The sequence below is a fragment of the Camelus bactrianus genome, chromosome X, assembly GCF_048773025.1.
Source record: "Camelus bactrianus isolate YW-2024 breed Bactrian camel chromosome X, ASM4877302v1, whole genome shotgun sequence".
NCBI lineage: Eukaryota > Metazoa > Chordata > Mammalia > Artiodactyla > Camelidae > Camelus > Camelus bactrianus.
Window position 1 is genome coordinate 44,312,636 of NC_133575.1, and position 18,215 is coordinate 44,330,850.

Below are 18,215 nucleotides of genomic sequence, written 5' to 3' on the forward strand. Positions count from 1 at the left end.
GTGGGATTCATCCCAGGGACACAAGGGTGGTTCAACATACGCAAATCGATCAATGTAATACATCACATCAACAAGAAAAAGGACAAAAACCACATGATCATCTCAATAGATGCAGAAAAAGCATTTGATAATATTCAACACCCACTTATGATAAAAACTCTCACCAAGGTGGGTATAGAGGGAACATACCTCAACATAATAAAAGCTATATATGACAAACCTACAGCCAGCATAGTACTCAATGGTGAAAAATTCAAAAGCTTCCCACTAAAATCTGGGACAAGACAATGCTGCCCACTATCACCACTCCTATTCAACATAGTCTTGGAAGTCCTAGCCACAGCAATCAGGCAAGAGAGAGAAATAAAAGGAATCCAAATTGGAAAAGAAGAGGTAAAAGTGTCACTATATGCCGATGACATGTTCCTATATATAGAAAGCCCTAAAAGGTCCACAGAAAAACTACTAGAACTGATTGAAGAATTCAGCAAGGTAGCAGGTTACAAGATTAACGTTCAAAAATCAGTGGCATTTCTTTAAACTAATGATGAATCAACAGAAAAAGAAAGTAAAGAAACAATCCCCTTTAAAATAGTACCAAAAGTAATAAAATACCTAGGAATAAATCTAACCAAGGATGTGAAAGAATTATATACAGAAAACTATAAACCACTGATAAAGGAAATTAAGGAAGACTTTAAAAAATGGGAAGATATCCCATGCTCTTGGATTGGAAGAATCAATAGTGTCAAAATGGTCACATTGCCCAAGGCAATCTACAGATTTAATGCAATCCCTATCAAATGACCTAGGACATATTTCACAGAACTAGAACAAATCATAATAAAACTTATATGGAACCGTGAAAGACCTAGAATTGCCAAAGCATTACTGAAGAGAAAGAAAGAGTCTGGGGGAATAACTCTCCCAGACTTCAGACAATACTATAGAGCTGCAGTCATCAAGACAGCATGGTATTGGTACAAAAACAGACATATAGACCAATGGAACAGAATAGAGAGCCCAGAAATGAACCCATAAACTTTTGGTCAACTAATCTTTGACAAAAGAGGCAAGAATATACAATGGAATAAAGACAGTCTCTTCAGCAAATGGTGTTGGGAAAACTGGACAGCAGCATGTAAAACAATGAAGCTAGAACACTCCCTTACACTATATACAAAAATCAACTCAAAATGGATTAAAGACTTAAACATAAGACAAGATACAATAAACCTCCTAGAGGAAAATATAGGCAAAACATTATCTGACATACATCTCAAAAATTTTCTCCTAGAAGAAATAATAGCGAGAATAAACAAATGGGACCTAATGAAACTTAGAAGCTTCTGCACAGCAAAGGAAACCATAAGTAAAACAAAAATACAACTTATGGAATGGGAAAAAAAATTGCAAATCTCTAAGGAAGGTGTACACATGATCAATAGACACATGCAAAAGTGCTCAATATCTCTAATTATCAGAGAAATGGAAATCAAAACTACAATGAAGTATCACCTCACACCAGTGAGAATGGCCATCATGCAGAAATACACAAATGAAAAATGATGGAGAGGCTGTGGAGAAAGGGGAACCCTCCTTCACTGCTGTAGGGGCTGCAGTATGGTGCAGCCACCGTGGAAAACAGTTTGGAGATTCCTCAAAAGACTTGGAATAGACTTTCCATATGACCCAGGAATCCCACTCCTGGGCATATATCCAGAAGGAACCCTACTTCAGGATGACACCTGCACCCCAATGTTCATAGCAGCATTATTTACAATAGCCAAGACATGAATACAGCCTAAATGTCCATCAACAGATCACTGGATAAAGAAGAAGTGATATATGTATACAATGGAATACTACTCAGCCATAAAAACCGACAACACAACGCCAGTTGCAGCAACATAGGTGCTCCTGGAGAATGTCATTCTAAGTGAAATAAGCCAGAAAGGGAAAGAAAAATACCATATGAGATCACTCATATGTGGAATCTAATAAAGAAACAAACAACGCATAAATACAAAACAGAAATTGTCTCACAGACATAGAATACAAACTTGTGGTTGCCAAGGGGGCGGGGGGGTGGGAAGAGATACACTGGGATATCAAAATTATTGAATAGATAAACAAGATTATACTGTATAGCACAGGGAAATATATACAAAATCTGATGGTAGCTCACAGAGAAAAAACTGATAATGATTATATATACGTTCTTGTATAACTGAAAAATTGTGCTCTACACTGGAATTTGACACAACATTGTAAAATGAGTATAAATCAATAAAAAATGGTTTAAAAAAAAAGTGATCACCAAATCCAGGGTCACCTAAATTTTTTCTTAGGTTATTTTCTAAGGTTTTTATTGCTTTGCATTTTACATTTATGTCTATGATACATTTTGAGTCAATTATCATGCATGGTATAAGGCCTGTCTCTAGAATTTTTTTTTTTTTGTGATGAGGATGTACAGTTGTTCCAGCATCACTTACTGCAAAGACTATCATATCTCTATTGAATTACTTCCAATCTTTTGTCAAAGATCAGTTAAATATGTTTATATGTATCTATTTTAGGCTTACTATTCTTTTCCATTGATCTATTGGTCTTTTGTTTCACTAATACCACACTGTTTTGATTAGTATAGCTTTACAGTAATTTTGAAGTCAATACTTGAGTATAAGATAGTTTAAATTCTTTGATTTATTTATCTCTCTGAGTGTTGTGTTGGCTATTCTGGATTTTTTTTTTTTTTTGCCTGTCCATATATACTTTATTACTTTGTTGATATCTATAAGATAGCATGAATTTTGAATTTAATTGCATTAACTTTTTAGATCAAGTTGTGTAGAACTGACATGTTGATAATATTGTGTTATTTTCCATATATGTGGAATATCACTGCATTTATTTAGATCTTTCATGCAGTTTGTTAGTGTTTTATGGTTTTCATCAATATATCTTGTATATTTCTGGTATTGTCCAAGTTTTCTACATTGAGCTACTATTGTATTTATACTGCAGAAATTCCACCTTATTATCTTCACAAAAATACAGTTACTATAGAGTCAAAATTATATATCTTGTATTTTATTAATTTATACCTGTTTCAATTTTTCTTCTAATATAAATGGTGTTGTGTTTTTCATTTTCCAAATCTTCATATTTAGCATATAAGAAAACAACTCACTTTTTTATATTAATCTTGTATCTTGAAATTGTGCTATAGTTGCTTATTTATTCCAGGCAATCTTTGTTAATTCTTAGGAGTTTTTACATACACAGTTGTTTCATGTTTAAAAGAAAAGTCATGTTCATTTCTTCTTTCCCAGTGTATATACTTTTTATTTCATTTTCTTGTCTTATTGCAATAGCTTGGAATTCCAGTATGATTTGAATAAGACTTGTTTCTAATCTTAGAGGGAAAGCATCCAGTGTCTCACAATTAAGTATGAAGTTAGCTGTAGGGTTTTGCAGATGCTCTTTTTCAAGTTGAGGAAGTTCCCTTATATTACTAGTTTGCTGAGAGTTTTTATTGTTAGTGGATGAGTGTTGGGTTTTGTCGGATGCTTTTCCTACATCTGTTTGAATGATCATATAATTTCCTTCTTTATTTCTGTTTTTAAAATTTATGGCTTTTGTTTTAATAAAGTCTAGACTCTTCTTAGTGTTGTAGGCAAGAATAAACAGAGCCTTCTTTCCAGCTACTTCCAGATTCACTGAACTCCTGGTGAGTTGTGACTCCAACTGATGGCCTGACTGTGCTGGTTTCTGAGATTTCTACCAGCTCTGATGACCTGGGTGGGGTTTTCCAGGGTTTTTTTTTTTTTTTTTTAATTGAAGTATAGTTGCCATACTGTTTCTTAACTTCTTGATATTATCAATTATATCTATTGATTTTTAAATGTTGAAGCAGCCTTGAATTCCTGGAATAATTTCCATATTGTCCTGGTCTCTAATTATTTTATATCATGCTAGGTTTGGTTTGCTAATATTTTGTTGAGAATATTTGCTTCTATGATCTTGATAAAGGATGATCTGTCCTTCTGTTTTGTCTTTGTCTGGTTTCAATATCAAGGTAATTTTGGCCTCAGGTAATTATTTAGAAAATATTTGATCTGCTTCTATTTTCTGGAAGAGAGTGTAGAATTTTCTGTCATTTCTTCATTGTAATATCTAGTAGGATTAACCAGTTAACCCAGCTGGACCTAGTATTTTGTTTTTTGGAAGGCTATTGATTATTGATTCAGTTCTTAAGCACTGTTTTCACTGCATCCCACAAATATTAAGTTGTATTTTCATTTTAATTTAGTTCAAAATACTTTTTATTTTTTGTTAAGTATTCCTCTTTGAACCATATGTAATTTAGAAATGTGCTGCTTAATCTCCTAGTATTTTTTTTTTTGGTTCCATCTATTTTTTTTTTATTCCTAGTACAATTTAATTGCTGTCTGAGGGTATGCATTGTATGATATTTATTCTTTTAAGATTGTTCAGGTGTATTGTATGTCCCAGAATGTGATTTGTGATTGTTTCATGTCAGCTTGAAAATAAGCTGTTATTGGATGAAGTGTTCTATGGAAGTTGATTAGATCCTGTTGATTGATGGTAGTGTTCAGTTCAATTTGTCTTCACAGGCATATCTCAGAGATATTGGAGCTTTGGTTCCAGACTACTGCAATAAATTAAATATTGTACTATAATAAGTCACATGAGTTTTTTGGTGTCCCAATGCATATAAAAGTTATGTTTACATTATACTGTAGTCTATTGAGTGAACAATAACATTGTGTCTAAAAAAATTTACATGCCTTAATTTAAAAGTATTTTTTTGGTAAAAAGTGCTAACCATCATCAGAAAATGCAGGGCTAACACAAACCTTCAATTTGTAAAAAACAGAACAAAACAAAACAGAACAAACAAAAAACAATATCTGCAAAATGCAGTAAAGTGAAGCACTATAAAATGAGGTATGCCAGAACTGATTTTCTACCTCTTGTATCTGTTTATTACTGTTAGAGGAATGTTGAAGTCTCAAAATCTTAATAGTGGACACATCTATTTCTCACTGCAGTTCTAACAGATTTTGAGTCAGGTGTTTTGATGGTTTGTTATACACAATAAGGACTGTTATATATTCTTGAAGAATTGACCTATTTATTATCATGTTATACCCTTCTTTTTTCCCTGACAGTTTTCTTTGCTCTGAAAATTTTTTTTCTGAAATTAATATAGTTTATCCGCCTTTCCTTTGATTTTTCTTTGTCATGGAATATTTCTTTATACCTTTACTTTAAAAAATGTCTAAAAGTTTTAAATTATTATTTTAAAATATTTTAATTGAAGTATAGTTGATTTAAAATATTATATTAGTTTCTGCTGTACAACATAGTGATTAACATTTTTTAGTTATATTCCATTTAAAGTCATTACAAAATAATTGCTATAGTTCTTTGTGATGTACAATATATCCTTGTTTGTTATCTATTTTATATATAGAAGTTTGTGTCTCTTAATCCCACATCCCTATTTCACATTTCCCCACCCTTTTCCTGCTTTCCACTGGTAACCTCGTTTGTTCTCTATGTCTGTGAGACTTAGTTTCTGCTTTGTAATATAGATTCATTTATTTTTTAGATTTCACATATAAGTGATACAGTATTTGTCTTTCTCTGACCTATTTCACTAAGCAAAGCACTGTCTACATCCATCCATGTTACTGCTAATGCCAGAATTTCATTTTTCATGTCTGTAATCTTCCATCGTACATATGTACAACATCTTTTTTATTCATTCTTCTGTTGATGGGTACTTAGATTGCTTCCATATCTTGGCTGTTATAAATAATGCTGCTGTCAACTTTGGGGCACATGCATCTTTTCAAGTTAGTTTTTGTTTCCTTTGAATATATACCCAGCATTGGAATTGCTGGATCATAAGAAAGTTTTATTTTTTGTTTTTGAAGGAACCTCCATATTGTTTTCCACAGTGGCTGCAACACTTTACAGTCCCATCATCAGTGCATCAGTGTATGAGGGTTCCCTTTTCTCCACATCCTTGCCAATGTTTGTTATTTGTGTTACTTTTGATGATAGCCATTCTGACAGGTGTGAGGTGATGTTTTATTGTTGTTTTGATTTGTATTCCTCTGATGATTAATGATGTTGAGCATTTTTTCATATGCCTATTGGTCATTTGTATATCTTCTTTGGAAAAATGACTGTTCAGATCTTCAGCCCATTTTTAAATTGGGTTCTTTTTTTCTTTGATATTTAATTGTATTTATATATTTTAGATATTAACCTCATCAGTTACATCATTTGCAAATATTCTCTTCATGTCAATAAATTGTCTTTTCATTTTGTGGATGGTTCCCTTTGCTGTGCAAAAGCTTTTAAATTTAATTATGTCCTATTTGTTTATTTTTGCTTTATTTCTCTGCATTAGGAGATAGATCCAAAAAAACTATTACTGTAAGTTATGTCAGAGTTGTCTGTGTAGGTTTTTCTCTAAGAGTTTTGTGATTTCTCATCTTACATTTAGATGTTTTATCCATTTTGAATTTATTTTTGTATTGGTGTTAGGGAATGTTCTAATTTTATTCTTTTACTTAGAGCTGTCCAGTTTTTTTTTTCCATCACCACTTATTGAAGAGACTGTTTATATGCCATTGTATATTCTTGCATACTTTTCATAGATTAATTGAATTTAGGTGTGTGGATCCATTTCTGGGATATGTTTTATGTTCCACTGATATATGTGTCTGTTTTTGTGCCAGTACCATGCTGTTTTGATTACTGTAGCTTTGTAGTATAGTCTGAGGTCAGGGAAGGTGATACTTCCAGGTCTGTTCTTTTTTCGCAAGATTGGTTTGGCAATTTGGGGTCTTTTGTCATTCTATATACATTTTAAGATTATTTGTTCTAATTTTTTTTTTTTAAGTTCATGGGTATTTTGATAGGGATCCCATTAAATTTGTAGATTGTTTGGGGCAGTATGAATATTTTAACAATATTATTTCTTCCAATCCAATCCAAGAACATGGGATATCTTTCCATTTCTTTTTATCATTTTCAAATTCTTTCACCAATGTCTTATAGTTTTATAGTTTTCACCTCCTTGATTAAGTTTATTCCTAAGTATTTCATTCTTTTTGATGTGATTGTAAATATGATCGTTTTCTTAATTTCTCTCTCTGTGTACAGAACAGCAACAAATTTTTGTATATTAATCTTGTATGTTGGAACCTTGCAGAATGAATTACTTCTAATCATTTTTGGTTGTGTACTTTAGGGTTTTCTATATATAATATCATGTCATGTGTAAATAATGACAGTTTTATTTTTCACATCCAATTTGGATGCCTTTTATTTCTTTTCCTTGTCTGATTACTGTGGCTAAGACTTTCATTTTTATGTTAAATAGAAGCAGCGAGAGTGGGTGTCCTTGTTTTGTTCCTGATTTTAGTGGAAAACCTTTCAACTTTTCACCATTGAGTATGATGTTAGCTGTGGGCTTGTCATAAGTGGCCTTTATTATGTTGAGATATGTCTCCTCCAAACCGACGTTGATGAGAGATTTTATCCTGAATGGATGTTAAATTTTGTCAAATGCCTTTTCTGCGTCTATTGAGATGATCATGTAATTGTTACTCTTTTATTAATGTGATATATCTCGTTGATTCATTTGCAAATACTGAACCATTCTTGCATCCGTGGAATAATTCCCACTTGATGATGGTGTATGATCAATTTTATATATTGGTGAATTTGATTTGCTAATATTTGATGATGAATATTTTTGCATCTATATTCATCAGAGATATTGGTCTGTAATAATCTTTTTAAAATAGTATCTTTGTCTGGTTTTGGTATCAGGTTAATGATGGCTTCGTAGAATGACTTTGGGAGTGGTTCCTCCTCTATAATCTTTTGGAATTGTTTGAAAAGGATAGGTATAATTTCTTCTTTGTATGTTTGGTAGAATTCCCCAATGAAGCCTTCCAGTCCTGGACTTTTATGCTTGCAGGGAGATTTTTATTTTAATTACAGATTCTGTTTCATTTCTAGTCATCAATCTGCTGAAATTATCTGTTTCTTTATGACTGTTTTGGCAGGCTGTATGTTTCTAGAAACTTGTCCATTTCTTCTAGGTGGCCCAATTTGTTGGCATTTAACTATTCATAGTATTCTCTTATGATTTATTATATCTCTGTGATGTCAGTTGTTATTTCTCCTCTTTCATTTCTTATTTTGTTTGTTTGGGTTCTCTCGCTTTTCTTCTTTTTGAGCCTGACTAAAAGTTTATCAATTTTGTTTACCTTTTCAAAGAATCAATTCTTAGTTTCATTGACCTTTCTATTGTTTCTTTGGTCTCTATTTTATTTATCTCCTCTCTGATCATTATTATTTCTTTACTTTCTGCTGAATTTGGGCTTTGTTTGTTCTTTTTCTAATTACTTTTGATGGAGAATTAGATTGCTTATTTACATTTTTCTTGTTTCTTGAGGTAGGCCTGTACCACTGTAAACTTCCCTCTTAAAACTGCTTTTGCTGCATCCAGTAGATTTTGGTAAGCTGTGTTTCCATTTTCATTTGTCTCAAGTTATTTTCTGATTTCCTCTTTGATTTGTTCATTGACCCATTGGTTTTTCAGTTGCATGTTGTTTCGTATCTACATGTTCTTCCCATTTTTCTTCTTTTAATTGATTACTAGTTTTATACTACTTTGGGCAGAAAAGGTGGTTGATATAATTTCTTGTATTTATTGAGACTCACTCTATGGCCTAGCACGTTATTGTATGGAATGTCCTGTGGATATTTATTAAGTATAACTGGTCAATTATCTCATTGAAGACCACTGTTGTCTTATTGATTTCCTGTCTAGATGGTCTGTCCATTGATGTAAGTGTGATCCCCTACTATTATTGTATTGCCATCAGTTTTTTCTTTATCCTTATTTATATTTGCTTTGTATATTTGGATGCGCCTGCATTGGGTATATATATGTTAGTATGTGTAATATATTCTTTTTGTATTGATCCATTTATCATTACATAAATCTCTTGTTTTTCTTTTGTTTTAGATTTTGTTTTAAATTTATTTTGTCTGATAGGAGTATTCCTATCCCCGCTTTCTTATGTTTTACATTTGTAAGAAATACCTTTTCCATCCCTTTGCTTTCAGTCTGTGTGTTTTGAAGTTAGTTCTGAAGTGAATTTCTTGTAACCAATTTATAGATGGGACTTGGTTTTTAAACCCAGTCAGCCACCCTATATCTTTAATTGGAGAATTTTGTCCATAGACATTTAAAGTACTAATTAATAGGTCTATACTTCTGTAATTTTATTACATGTTTTATGGTTGTTTTTGTAGTTCTTCCTTGTTTTTTTTTTTTCTTTTTCTTTTAGTTTTCTGCCTTGTAGTTTGATTTTTTTTTTTTTTTAGTGGTATGCTTGTGTTCCTTTCTCTCTTTTTTGTGTGTATCTTTGTAAGTTTTTGATTTGTGGTTACGAGGGGGTTCATATATGTTGACTTATAACTCTATTTGTTTTTAACAGGTAGTCTTTTAAGTTGAAAAACTTTCTGAAAAAAATCTACATTTTTTTACTCTCATTTCCCACACTTTGTATTTTTGATGTTGTATTTTACATCTTCATGTTTTTCCCTTTATTGATTATTGTATACTTGATTTTACAATTTGTTGTCTTTTAAATTTTGTATTTAAGTTATTGATCGTCAGCTTTTACTATTACTTGCTTTTACTAAGATATTTTTTCCTTTCCTATAGATACTTACCTCTTGTTATAGCCTTTTCTTTTCGACTTAGAGAAGACCATTTGCCATTTTCTTTAAGGTTGGTTTTATATTCATGAACTCTTACTTTTTTGCTTGTTTGAGAAGGCTTTTTTTAAAAATTTCTCCTTAATTCTAAATGATATTCTTCCTGAGTAGCGTATCCCAGGTTGCAGGTTTTCCCCTTTCATCACTTTAAATACACAATGACACTCCCTTCTGGACTGTAAAATTTCTGCAGAAAAATCAACTGATGGTCTTATGGAGGTTCCCTTTTATATGAATCTTTGTTTTTCTCTTGTTGCCTTTAGAATTTCTATTTATCTTTAACTTTTGCCATGTTAATTACAGTATATCTTTTTGTGGGTCTCTTTTGGTTCATCTTTTTTGGGACTCTGTTCTTCTTGTACCTGGATTTCTGCTTCCTTGTTTAGGGTTGGGAAATTTTCAGCCATAATTCCATTAAATATATTTTCGGCCCCATTCTCTCTCTCTTTTCTTTCTGGGGCCCCTATTATGTGAACATTTATATGCTTTAATGTATCCCGAATATCTTAAACTTTTCTATTTTGAAAAAAAAATCATTTTTCTTTTTGCTATTAGGATTGGGTGATTTTCATTATTGTACCTTACAGAACACTTACATATTCTTTTGTATCACTTAGTATTTTGTTCATTCCTTCTAGTGTTTTCTTTTTTTAATTTCAGCTATTGCATTCTACAGTTCTGATTCTTTTTTATATTGTCTTGTCCTTTGTTAAAATTCTCACTCTGTTCATCCATTATTTTCCCCAATTTAGTTAACATTCTTATTACTAATGCTTTGAATTCTTTATCTGGTAAATTGTTTATTTCTCTTTCATTAGTTGTTTGTTTACTAAGGGCTTTTTTATTTTTTTCTTGCTCTTTCAATTTAGAGGAAAATCCTCTATCTGTCATTTTGATTATCTTTCTCTGTCTCTATGAAATTAGGCAATAATTTATTTATGCCGGTTCTGAAGTGTGTTCTTAAGTGGGAGCATCTGTGTATGTGCTGAGTGGCTTTGTTTGGAGCTGGATTTGTAATGAACACTAGTCATGTTTTTCTTCCTAGTGTGCTGGCAACTATCATCTTGGTAGAAGGTGGGGCTGGAGATGGAGGGGTTAGAGTCGGTGCCAGGTGTGAGGCATGCTTTCCCCTCTGCTCCGTGCCTGTTACCACCCCATCAGAACCATGGTCAGGTCCCAGGTTGATGAAGCAGAGGCCCTGAGGGCTGGGTCTGAGTTTGTTCAGTTCCAGTTCCCTTTAATTGTGTGCTCTTCCCCCTCTCAGAGTCAGCACTCTCAGCCCCAGAGGGGAGCAGTGCTAAAGCAAGAGAGACTGGTGTGTGTATTCGCCATGAGTTGGGCCAATAAGTATGGCAGTATGGCAACTGCCAGAAATCTGGACTGCCTCTGATGTGCTGCCTGTACAGTGGCCAGTAATGACTGCCCCCTCCCTACTCATAAGCTGCTTAGGGTTTGAACCATCTCAGCATGTCATGATCAAGCTTTTCCTTTGGCTGTGGCAGCCATCGATCAAGTATGGAGCTGAAACTTGAGGCAAACAGTGCTGGAGCATCCACTCGGCTCATGTTGGTATATGTGCAGCGAGACACAGTTTCACTCTGCCCTTTCTGCCCTGCTTCAGGATCAAGCAAGCATTTGCATTCTTTATGAGTTCAATCCAGGTTTTCCATAACCCTAAACCTTCCCACCTGCCCCCTGAACAGCCAAGGGGGCTTGTCTTCACTTTGTTAAACCCCAGGGCTTGGGCACCCAATATATGGCTTGAACCACTCACTCCCCAGGGGGCATCCCCACTCCTGTAATCTCCTTTTTCCTCTATGTACCCTCCCAAGGGCACAGGTCCCAGCCTGATTGCTTCTCTTTCCTTCCTACCCAATTCTGCGTGTATCTCTCTTACAGCCTTGGTTATACAGGAGTTTTGTTTTATTTTGTTTTGTTTTCTGGTAGTCTCCAGTTAGTTTTTATGTGAGAATTGTTTCACATGTAGATGTATTTTTGACGTGTTTGTGTTGGGATGTGAGCTCCACGTCTTCCTACAATGCCATCTTGATTCAGGTCTCTCCATACATTTACTGTTAATCTATCTTTTTGTCTTTTACATTTAAAGTGATGTACTGTATATAACATATAGGTAGCTCTTATTTTTTATGTGCCCTGGCAGTCTGCCTTTTAATTAGTGTGTTTCAAGTGGTTATTGATATAGTTGGATAAAAATCTACCATGTTTGTTACTGTTTTCTATTCATTGCCTTTGTTATTTGTTCCTTTTTTGTCTTCCAGTCTTTTTCTGCATTCTCTTTTTTTAATTGAAAGTTGTATGTGATTCCATTTTCTGTCCTTTCTTAGCATATCAATTATACTCAAAAAATATTTCTTAGTGGTTATCCTAGCGTTTTAAACATGCATTTGCAATTAAGCCATGTCTACTTTATATTTTAAACTCAACTGTATTTCTATTTTTCTTTCTTTCTTTTTTAATGGAGCTATTAAGGATTCAACCCAGGACCTTGTGCCTGCTAAGCATGCAGCTCTACCACTGAACTATTACCACTCCTCCCCAAGCTATGTCTACTTTAAATAAAATCATTTTGCTTGTAACAGAGTATTTCCAATTTTTCCTTTCAGTCCCTGATAATACTGCTGTCATTCATTTCAATTTTTTATAAGCTTTAGTCACCAAATACATTGTTGCAATTGTTATTTTGGACAAACTCTTATCTGTAAGATCAGCTAAGAAATAAAAAAATATAAGATTCTATTTTACCTTCATTTATTCCTTCTCTAGTGCTCTTCTTTTCTTTATTTTGGTAGACATTTTCCTTCTGTCTGGGGAACTTCTTGTAGAATTTCTTGGGTTCCAAGTCAACTGGCAACAGAATCCTTCAGTTTGTTTGTTTGTTGGAGAAATTCTTTAATTTTTCCTTCATGTTTGAAGGATAACTTCACTGGATACATAATTCAAAGTTCTTGATTTTTAAATTTCAAACCCTTAAATATTTCAGCCTACTCTTATTTTTCATGTTTTTGTTTTTTAAGAGAAATCTTATCTATACTCCTCTTTGGGTAAAGTGTTTTTTTCTCTTGCTTCTTTCAAGATTTTCTCTGGGTCTTTGACTTTCTGCATTTTGAATATGAAATGCCTGCATTTATATATGGTATTTATCCTGCTATTATTCTCTGAGCTTCCTCAATCTGTTGTTTGTATTTGTATTTAATTTTAGAAAATTTTCAATGCACATTACTTTAAATATTTCTATTTCTCTCCTTCATTTCCTTCTGGCATTCCTAGTATGTGTATCTTACACCTTTTGTTATTGTCTAACATTTCTTGAATATTCGACTCCATTTTTAATTCTCTTTTCTCTTTGCATTTCAGTTTCAGAAGCTTCTATTGGCAAATATTCAATTCACTTATTCTTTCTCTTGTCCAGTCTGTTGATGAACCTATTAAAGGCATTTTTAATTTCTGCTAGTGTTTTTGATTTCTATCATTTCCTTTTAATTACTTCTTCAACTGTCATATGTCTGCTTATATTATCCATATGTTCTTGTGTATTGTCCCCTTTTCCATTAGGGCCCTTAAGTGTAATCCCTGGTCCTATAATTCCACTATTCACAGTCTCTGCCTTATTTGAGTTTGATTCTGAGGATGATGCCTTATCTTCAGATTGTGTTTGTTTGTTTGTTTTGTCTTTTTCATGCCTTGTAATATTTCATTGAAACCTGAACATGATATCCTGGGTAAAAGGAACTGAGGGAAATAGACCTTTAATATGAGTTTTTATGCTTGTCTGACAAGGAGTTAGGCTGTGCTTAGTTTGCTATAGATGTTCTTGTCAGAGGCCAAAATTGCCTCTGGTATCTTTGTTTTTTTCTTCCCTACTGTCTTTCAATTTCTTTAGAGATCTAGTGTTAAATAATGTCTGATACTGGCTGTAGTGACAGGCTTCTGCTTCTGGGCTTCCACTCTGGTAAGCTCTGATTTCCCATATTCAACTATCTATACAATATTTGAGGCAATGTTTTTTCCCTCTGACTTCAATTTTCTGTTGATTCTAAGAAGAGTTGTTGATTCTCAACTTTCTGAGATTTTCTTTGTATGAGGATGAGCACAATAATTTCCAAGCTTCTTACTTGTCAGACTAGAAACTGGAAATCTTGCATCAGTCACTTTTTTTAAAAAAAATGTTTTTCTATATGTCACTTTTAATATCGTGGCTTCATGTTCCCTATCTGTAAAATAAAGGGATAAGATCCTGACTTGGTAGCTAAATTCTCCTCTAGCTCTAGCATTTTGTTGAATCTATAAGCACTGACTTGCATGGATGACTATGCCGATATTTGACATTTCTTACCCTTTTCTACAGGCAGACCTCCAGGTGGACAAGGAGAGGCACAATTTCTTCGAGTCTTCCCTTGATTATGTTTATCAAATCCAGGAAGTCCAGGAGTCTAAGAAGTTCAATATTGTAGAGCCAGTAAGTTTTATCTGTTGATGAATGGTCTAAAAATATTTACCAAATGTCATGTAAATGTGAAGAACTTTGGTGATTTTTAAAAATTTTTTTAGTTGATTCAGGGGGTAATTAGGTTTATTTGTTTGTTTGTTTGTTTGTTTTTAGAAGAAGTGCTGGGGGATTAAACCTAGGACCTTGTGCATGCTAAGCATGCTCTCTACCACTGAGCTATACCCTCCCCGCTATGTGAAGAACTTTGATTATAAAATTGTAATCTCAAAAATGTGAAGGACAGTCAATGTTTCATAATGAATGTCAATAAAGTAGACACACAGGCTTGTACTATTCTTGCTCTCTCACTAATATTCTTTGTCACACTCTTCCTCATTTTCCCCTCCACTCATTCCTCCTCCCTTTTCTCTCATTAGCAACTCTTTTATTTCTTTGTTTTCCTCCTCTCCTTCCTCCTGTCCTTTGATTTCTGTCACTTTTCATTTTACCTTGTTTTCCTCCCTTCCTTTCATGCTTTCGTAGTCTCTGAAAGTACCCATTATAACCCAGGTACTGTTCTAAGAACTCATGTCCCTTGTACTCAAAGATTTCTCATTATACTATTTTTCCTCCTATATTTTGAAAAATTTTCTACTTTAATCTCATTAATTTATTATAAAAGATGATGTGCTTTGATTTGACAACTATGTTGAATTTTAACAACTTTTTTATTATGAAAACAATGCACTCTTATTGCAGATATGCTAGAAAAAATATGTGAAAAACAAAAGAAATACAACAAATCCCTCGTGCAGAGATGATCACTTAATATTCTGGCATTTTTCTTCCTAAATTCCCTTTGTATCTATTATACTCCTTTATTTATTATGCATGTGCACTTGTGGATGTCATTGTGTGTACATATGTGTGTAAACATGTATATATATATTATACATGGGCATGTATATCTGTGTACATGTACATATTTCCTCAAATTTGTATATATCTGCGTATGTATGTGTACAAACAAGTCTTTCTTCATTTATTGAGCTTTTTTTGTGTGCCAGGCACTGTGCTAAACACTGGGTATCCAATAGTGAAAAAGACTCAGCTGCTGTCTTTAAAGAAAACTACACTTTTATGGGTTAGACAAATGGAAAAAAGGATACATATGAATAAAATAAGTGTAAGTTGTGATAAAGGACTAAATCAAAGAACAAGAATGGACTGCTACTTTAGATTGAGTGGTCAAAGAAGACCTCTGAAAGTGTTATGTGAAATGAGATGTAAAGAATGAGAAGATGAGGCAGTGTGAATAGTGGCGAAAGAACATTCCAGGCCTAGAAAAATACCTGTGGAAAGTGTTTAACTTAAGAAAGAATAGTACACTCAAGGAATGAAAAGATTAGTGCCTTTAGATACTGGTGAGAGAAAAGGAGATTGGCAGGAAATTATATCTGATAGGAAGGCATAGGACCTATAGGCATGGTAAGGGGGTGGGATTTTAGTCTAAGTGTAGTGGAAAAAGTGTTGACAGGTATTAAACATGATATGACATGAGCTGATTTTGCTCTATGGAGAATGGCTTGGAAAAGGGCACCAGTGGAAGCAAGGAAACCAGTTAGGAAGTTATTGCAGTGGTCTAGGCATGGGAAAATGCTGGTTTGGGTTAGAGTGGTGGCAGTAGAGTGAGAGAAACAGGAAGAATGTGTATATGATTGTGTGTGTGGTACATACTCATATGCAGTCATATATGTGTATATATATACACATGCATGTATATTACATAAGTGTATACATAGTTTTTATGCATTTATGTATATATGTGTATATGTATATTTATACACACATATGTATGTGTTTATATGTATATGGTATGTGTGTGCATATTTATATGTGCTCACCTGTTTACTTTCTAAAAAGAATAGGGCAATTTTTACTACTTGCTATTACATTTTACTATTGCCAGCATTGAGCAGTGTTTTTTAACTGTTTATGTTTGATAGATGAAAATTGTATTTTCTTTCATTTTTATTTGTGTATATTTGATTTTTAATGGGGTTTGGCAGTTTGAACATTTAGAATATATTTTAAAATACATTTTTGATCATTTGTATGTCTTTTTCTGCAACTATGCCCCAAACCCAAAACATTTCTAATTTGAAAATTGGTTCAGACTCCTCAGATGTTTTAGCATGATGACAGTCTTCATTATGGAATAGAATCTTACTCCATTTATTATTTATTGTTTTTTAAATCAATAAATATTTATTGAGTACCTACTCTGTACCAGTCTTGAGAATATACACAGTCTATTCCATACTCTCCCCATTATGAATGGTTTTATATGCTATTTGAAAAGGATATTAATGAATAAATTTGTTAGTAAATTCTTATTTTTTGGAAGTAAGTGCAGTGTAAATGTTTAACCTCACAAGAGAATAGCTATATGTAGACCTGTTTGTGTTTGCATGACTGCTTTTAACACTATATGGGATAAACACTGTATGGAGTTTCTTTTTTGTACTTCTATTTCCTTTATTTGATTAATGAGAAGGTACTGGTGATAAAGTTATTTTTACACATTTTCCCTAGGTCTTGGCCTTTCTTCATAGTCTCTTCATTTCCAACAGCCTGACGGTGGAGCTTACACAGGATTTCCTCCCATATAAACAGCAGCTCCAGCTCAGTTTACAGAATGTGAGTTTGCATGTGGGTTTCTTCACCTGTCTCTGCATCCCAATTGGATTTCAGCCCCAATATTTTGACCTTGGATTTCTAGGTTATTGCATCACGGACAATTTATCAGGACACACTGGTGTGGATGACAAATGCATTAGTAGACTATGATAATGTTCTTACTCTTCCAGTTTCAACTCTTCCCTGTCTTTGGGACTGACTATTGTTCAAACCCACTATTCCACCCACTGACACCTCTATCTATCCAGTATTTATTAAATATCCCTAGTTTGCTACAGCTTTCCCAAATCATAGTCCAGCTATGGGCTTGATTAAGCATAGGTCTTATGCTACTTCCCTGCTGGTTATTTAAGACTCTCTCATTGTAGGTCTTATTACCATGAATGCCTATTTCTCCCCCTTCCTTTTCTCACTACTTTTCTCACTACATTACTAGGGTTAAATAAATTATTTTTAAAGGTTTTCTCCACCCTCTCTCCCATGCTGTTACTTATAGGTAGTCATAGGCACAACCTTCCCTTCCTTGTCAATATATTATTTTCCTCGTTTATTTCTTTAACCCACATTTAACAAATGCTTAGGTATATAGTGAACATATACTCTGTGCCAGGCATTGTAAGAGGCACTGGACATGTAATCATGAGGCAATAGGTTTTCTGTCTTCAAGGAAACTTACATTCTCTTGGAGCAGAGAGACATAAACAGAGATAAATCACAATTATTTATGCAAAGTGCTACAAGAGTTAAGACCATAAAATCTAAAGAAGCACAGAGAGTGGAATAACTGACTGTCTGGCTCAGTAAAAGAAGGTGTCACTGAGATAGTGACTTTGGATTAGTTGTTACATTGTATAAAATTTATAGATGTAGTTTTAGATGAAAATACTTGGCAAGTAGCAGTGTAAGTAAACTTTACTTGGTTGTTTAGTAGGAGTCTGACTTACAGGTGTTGCTATTATTATTGTTTTTATTTCTGAGTCCTCTTCTTTACCAGAATGTCAAAGCCTCTATCTTCTGCTGATTTACAAAATATTCCTATAGCCAGGTCAATCACTTGAATCTTCCTCCAAATATAACTGGACAAGTATGAATTTAACAGCAAGTATTTGAATGTATATGTGGTGAACTCATTTACAGGACAATCTATAGTGTGAGTCCAACTAGTTAGGGCAGCCCATATCACCTTTTTCACTGGCATCACATGACAGTATTGAGACTG

The 18,215-nt window shown here is 33.5% G+C and overlaps 1 protein-coding gene across 3 annotated transcripts in view; it reads left to right on the forward strand.

Moving 5' to 3' along the window:
- Window positions 1-18,215, forward strand: part of OPHN1 (oligophrenin 1) — a 586,519-nt gene that overhangs the window by 319,742 nt on the left and 248,562 nt on the right. For all 3 annotated transcript variants that reach the window (XM_010973648.3, XM_010973647.3, XM_045509198.2), the window contains exons 7-8: window positions 14,216-14,326; window positions 16,892-16,996. In XM_010973648.3, coding sequence (XP_010971950.1) covers window positions 14,216-14,326; window positions 16,892-16,996 — 216 coding nt within the window. The remainder of the gene's footprint in view (window positions 1-14,215; window positions 14,327-16,891; window positions 16,997-18,215) is intronic.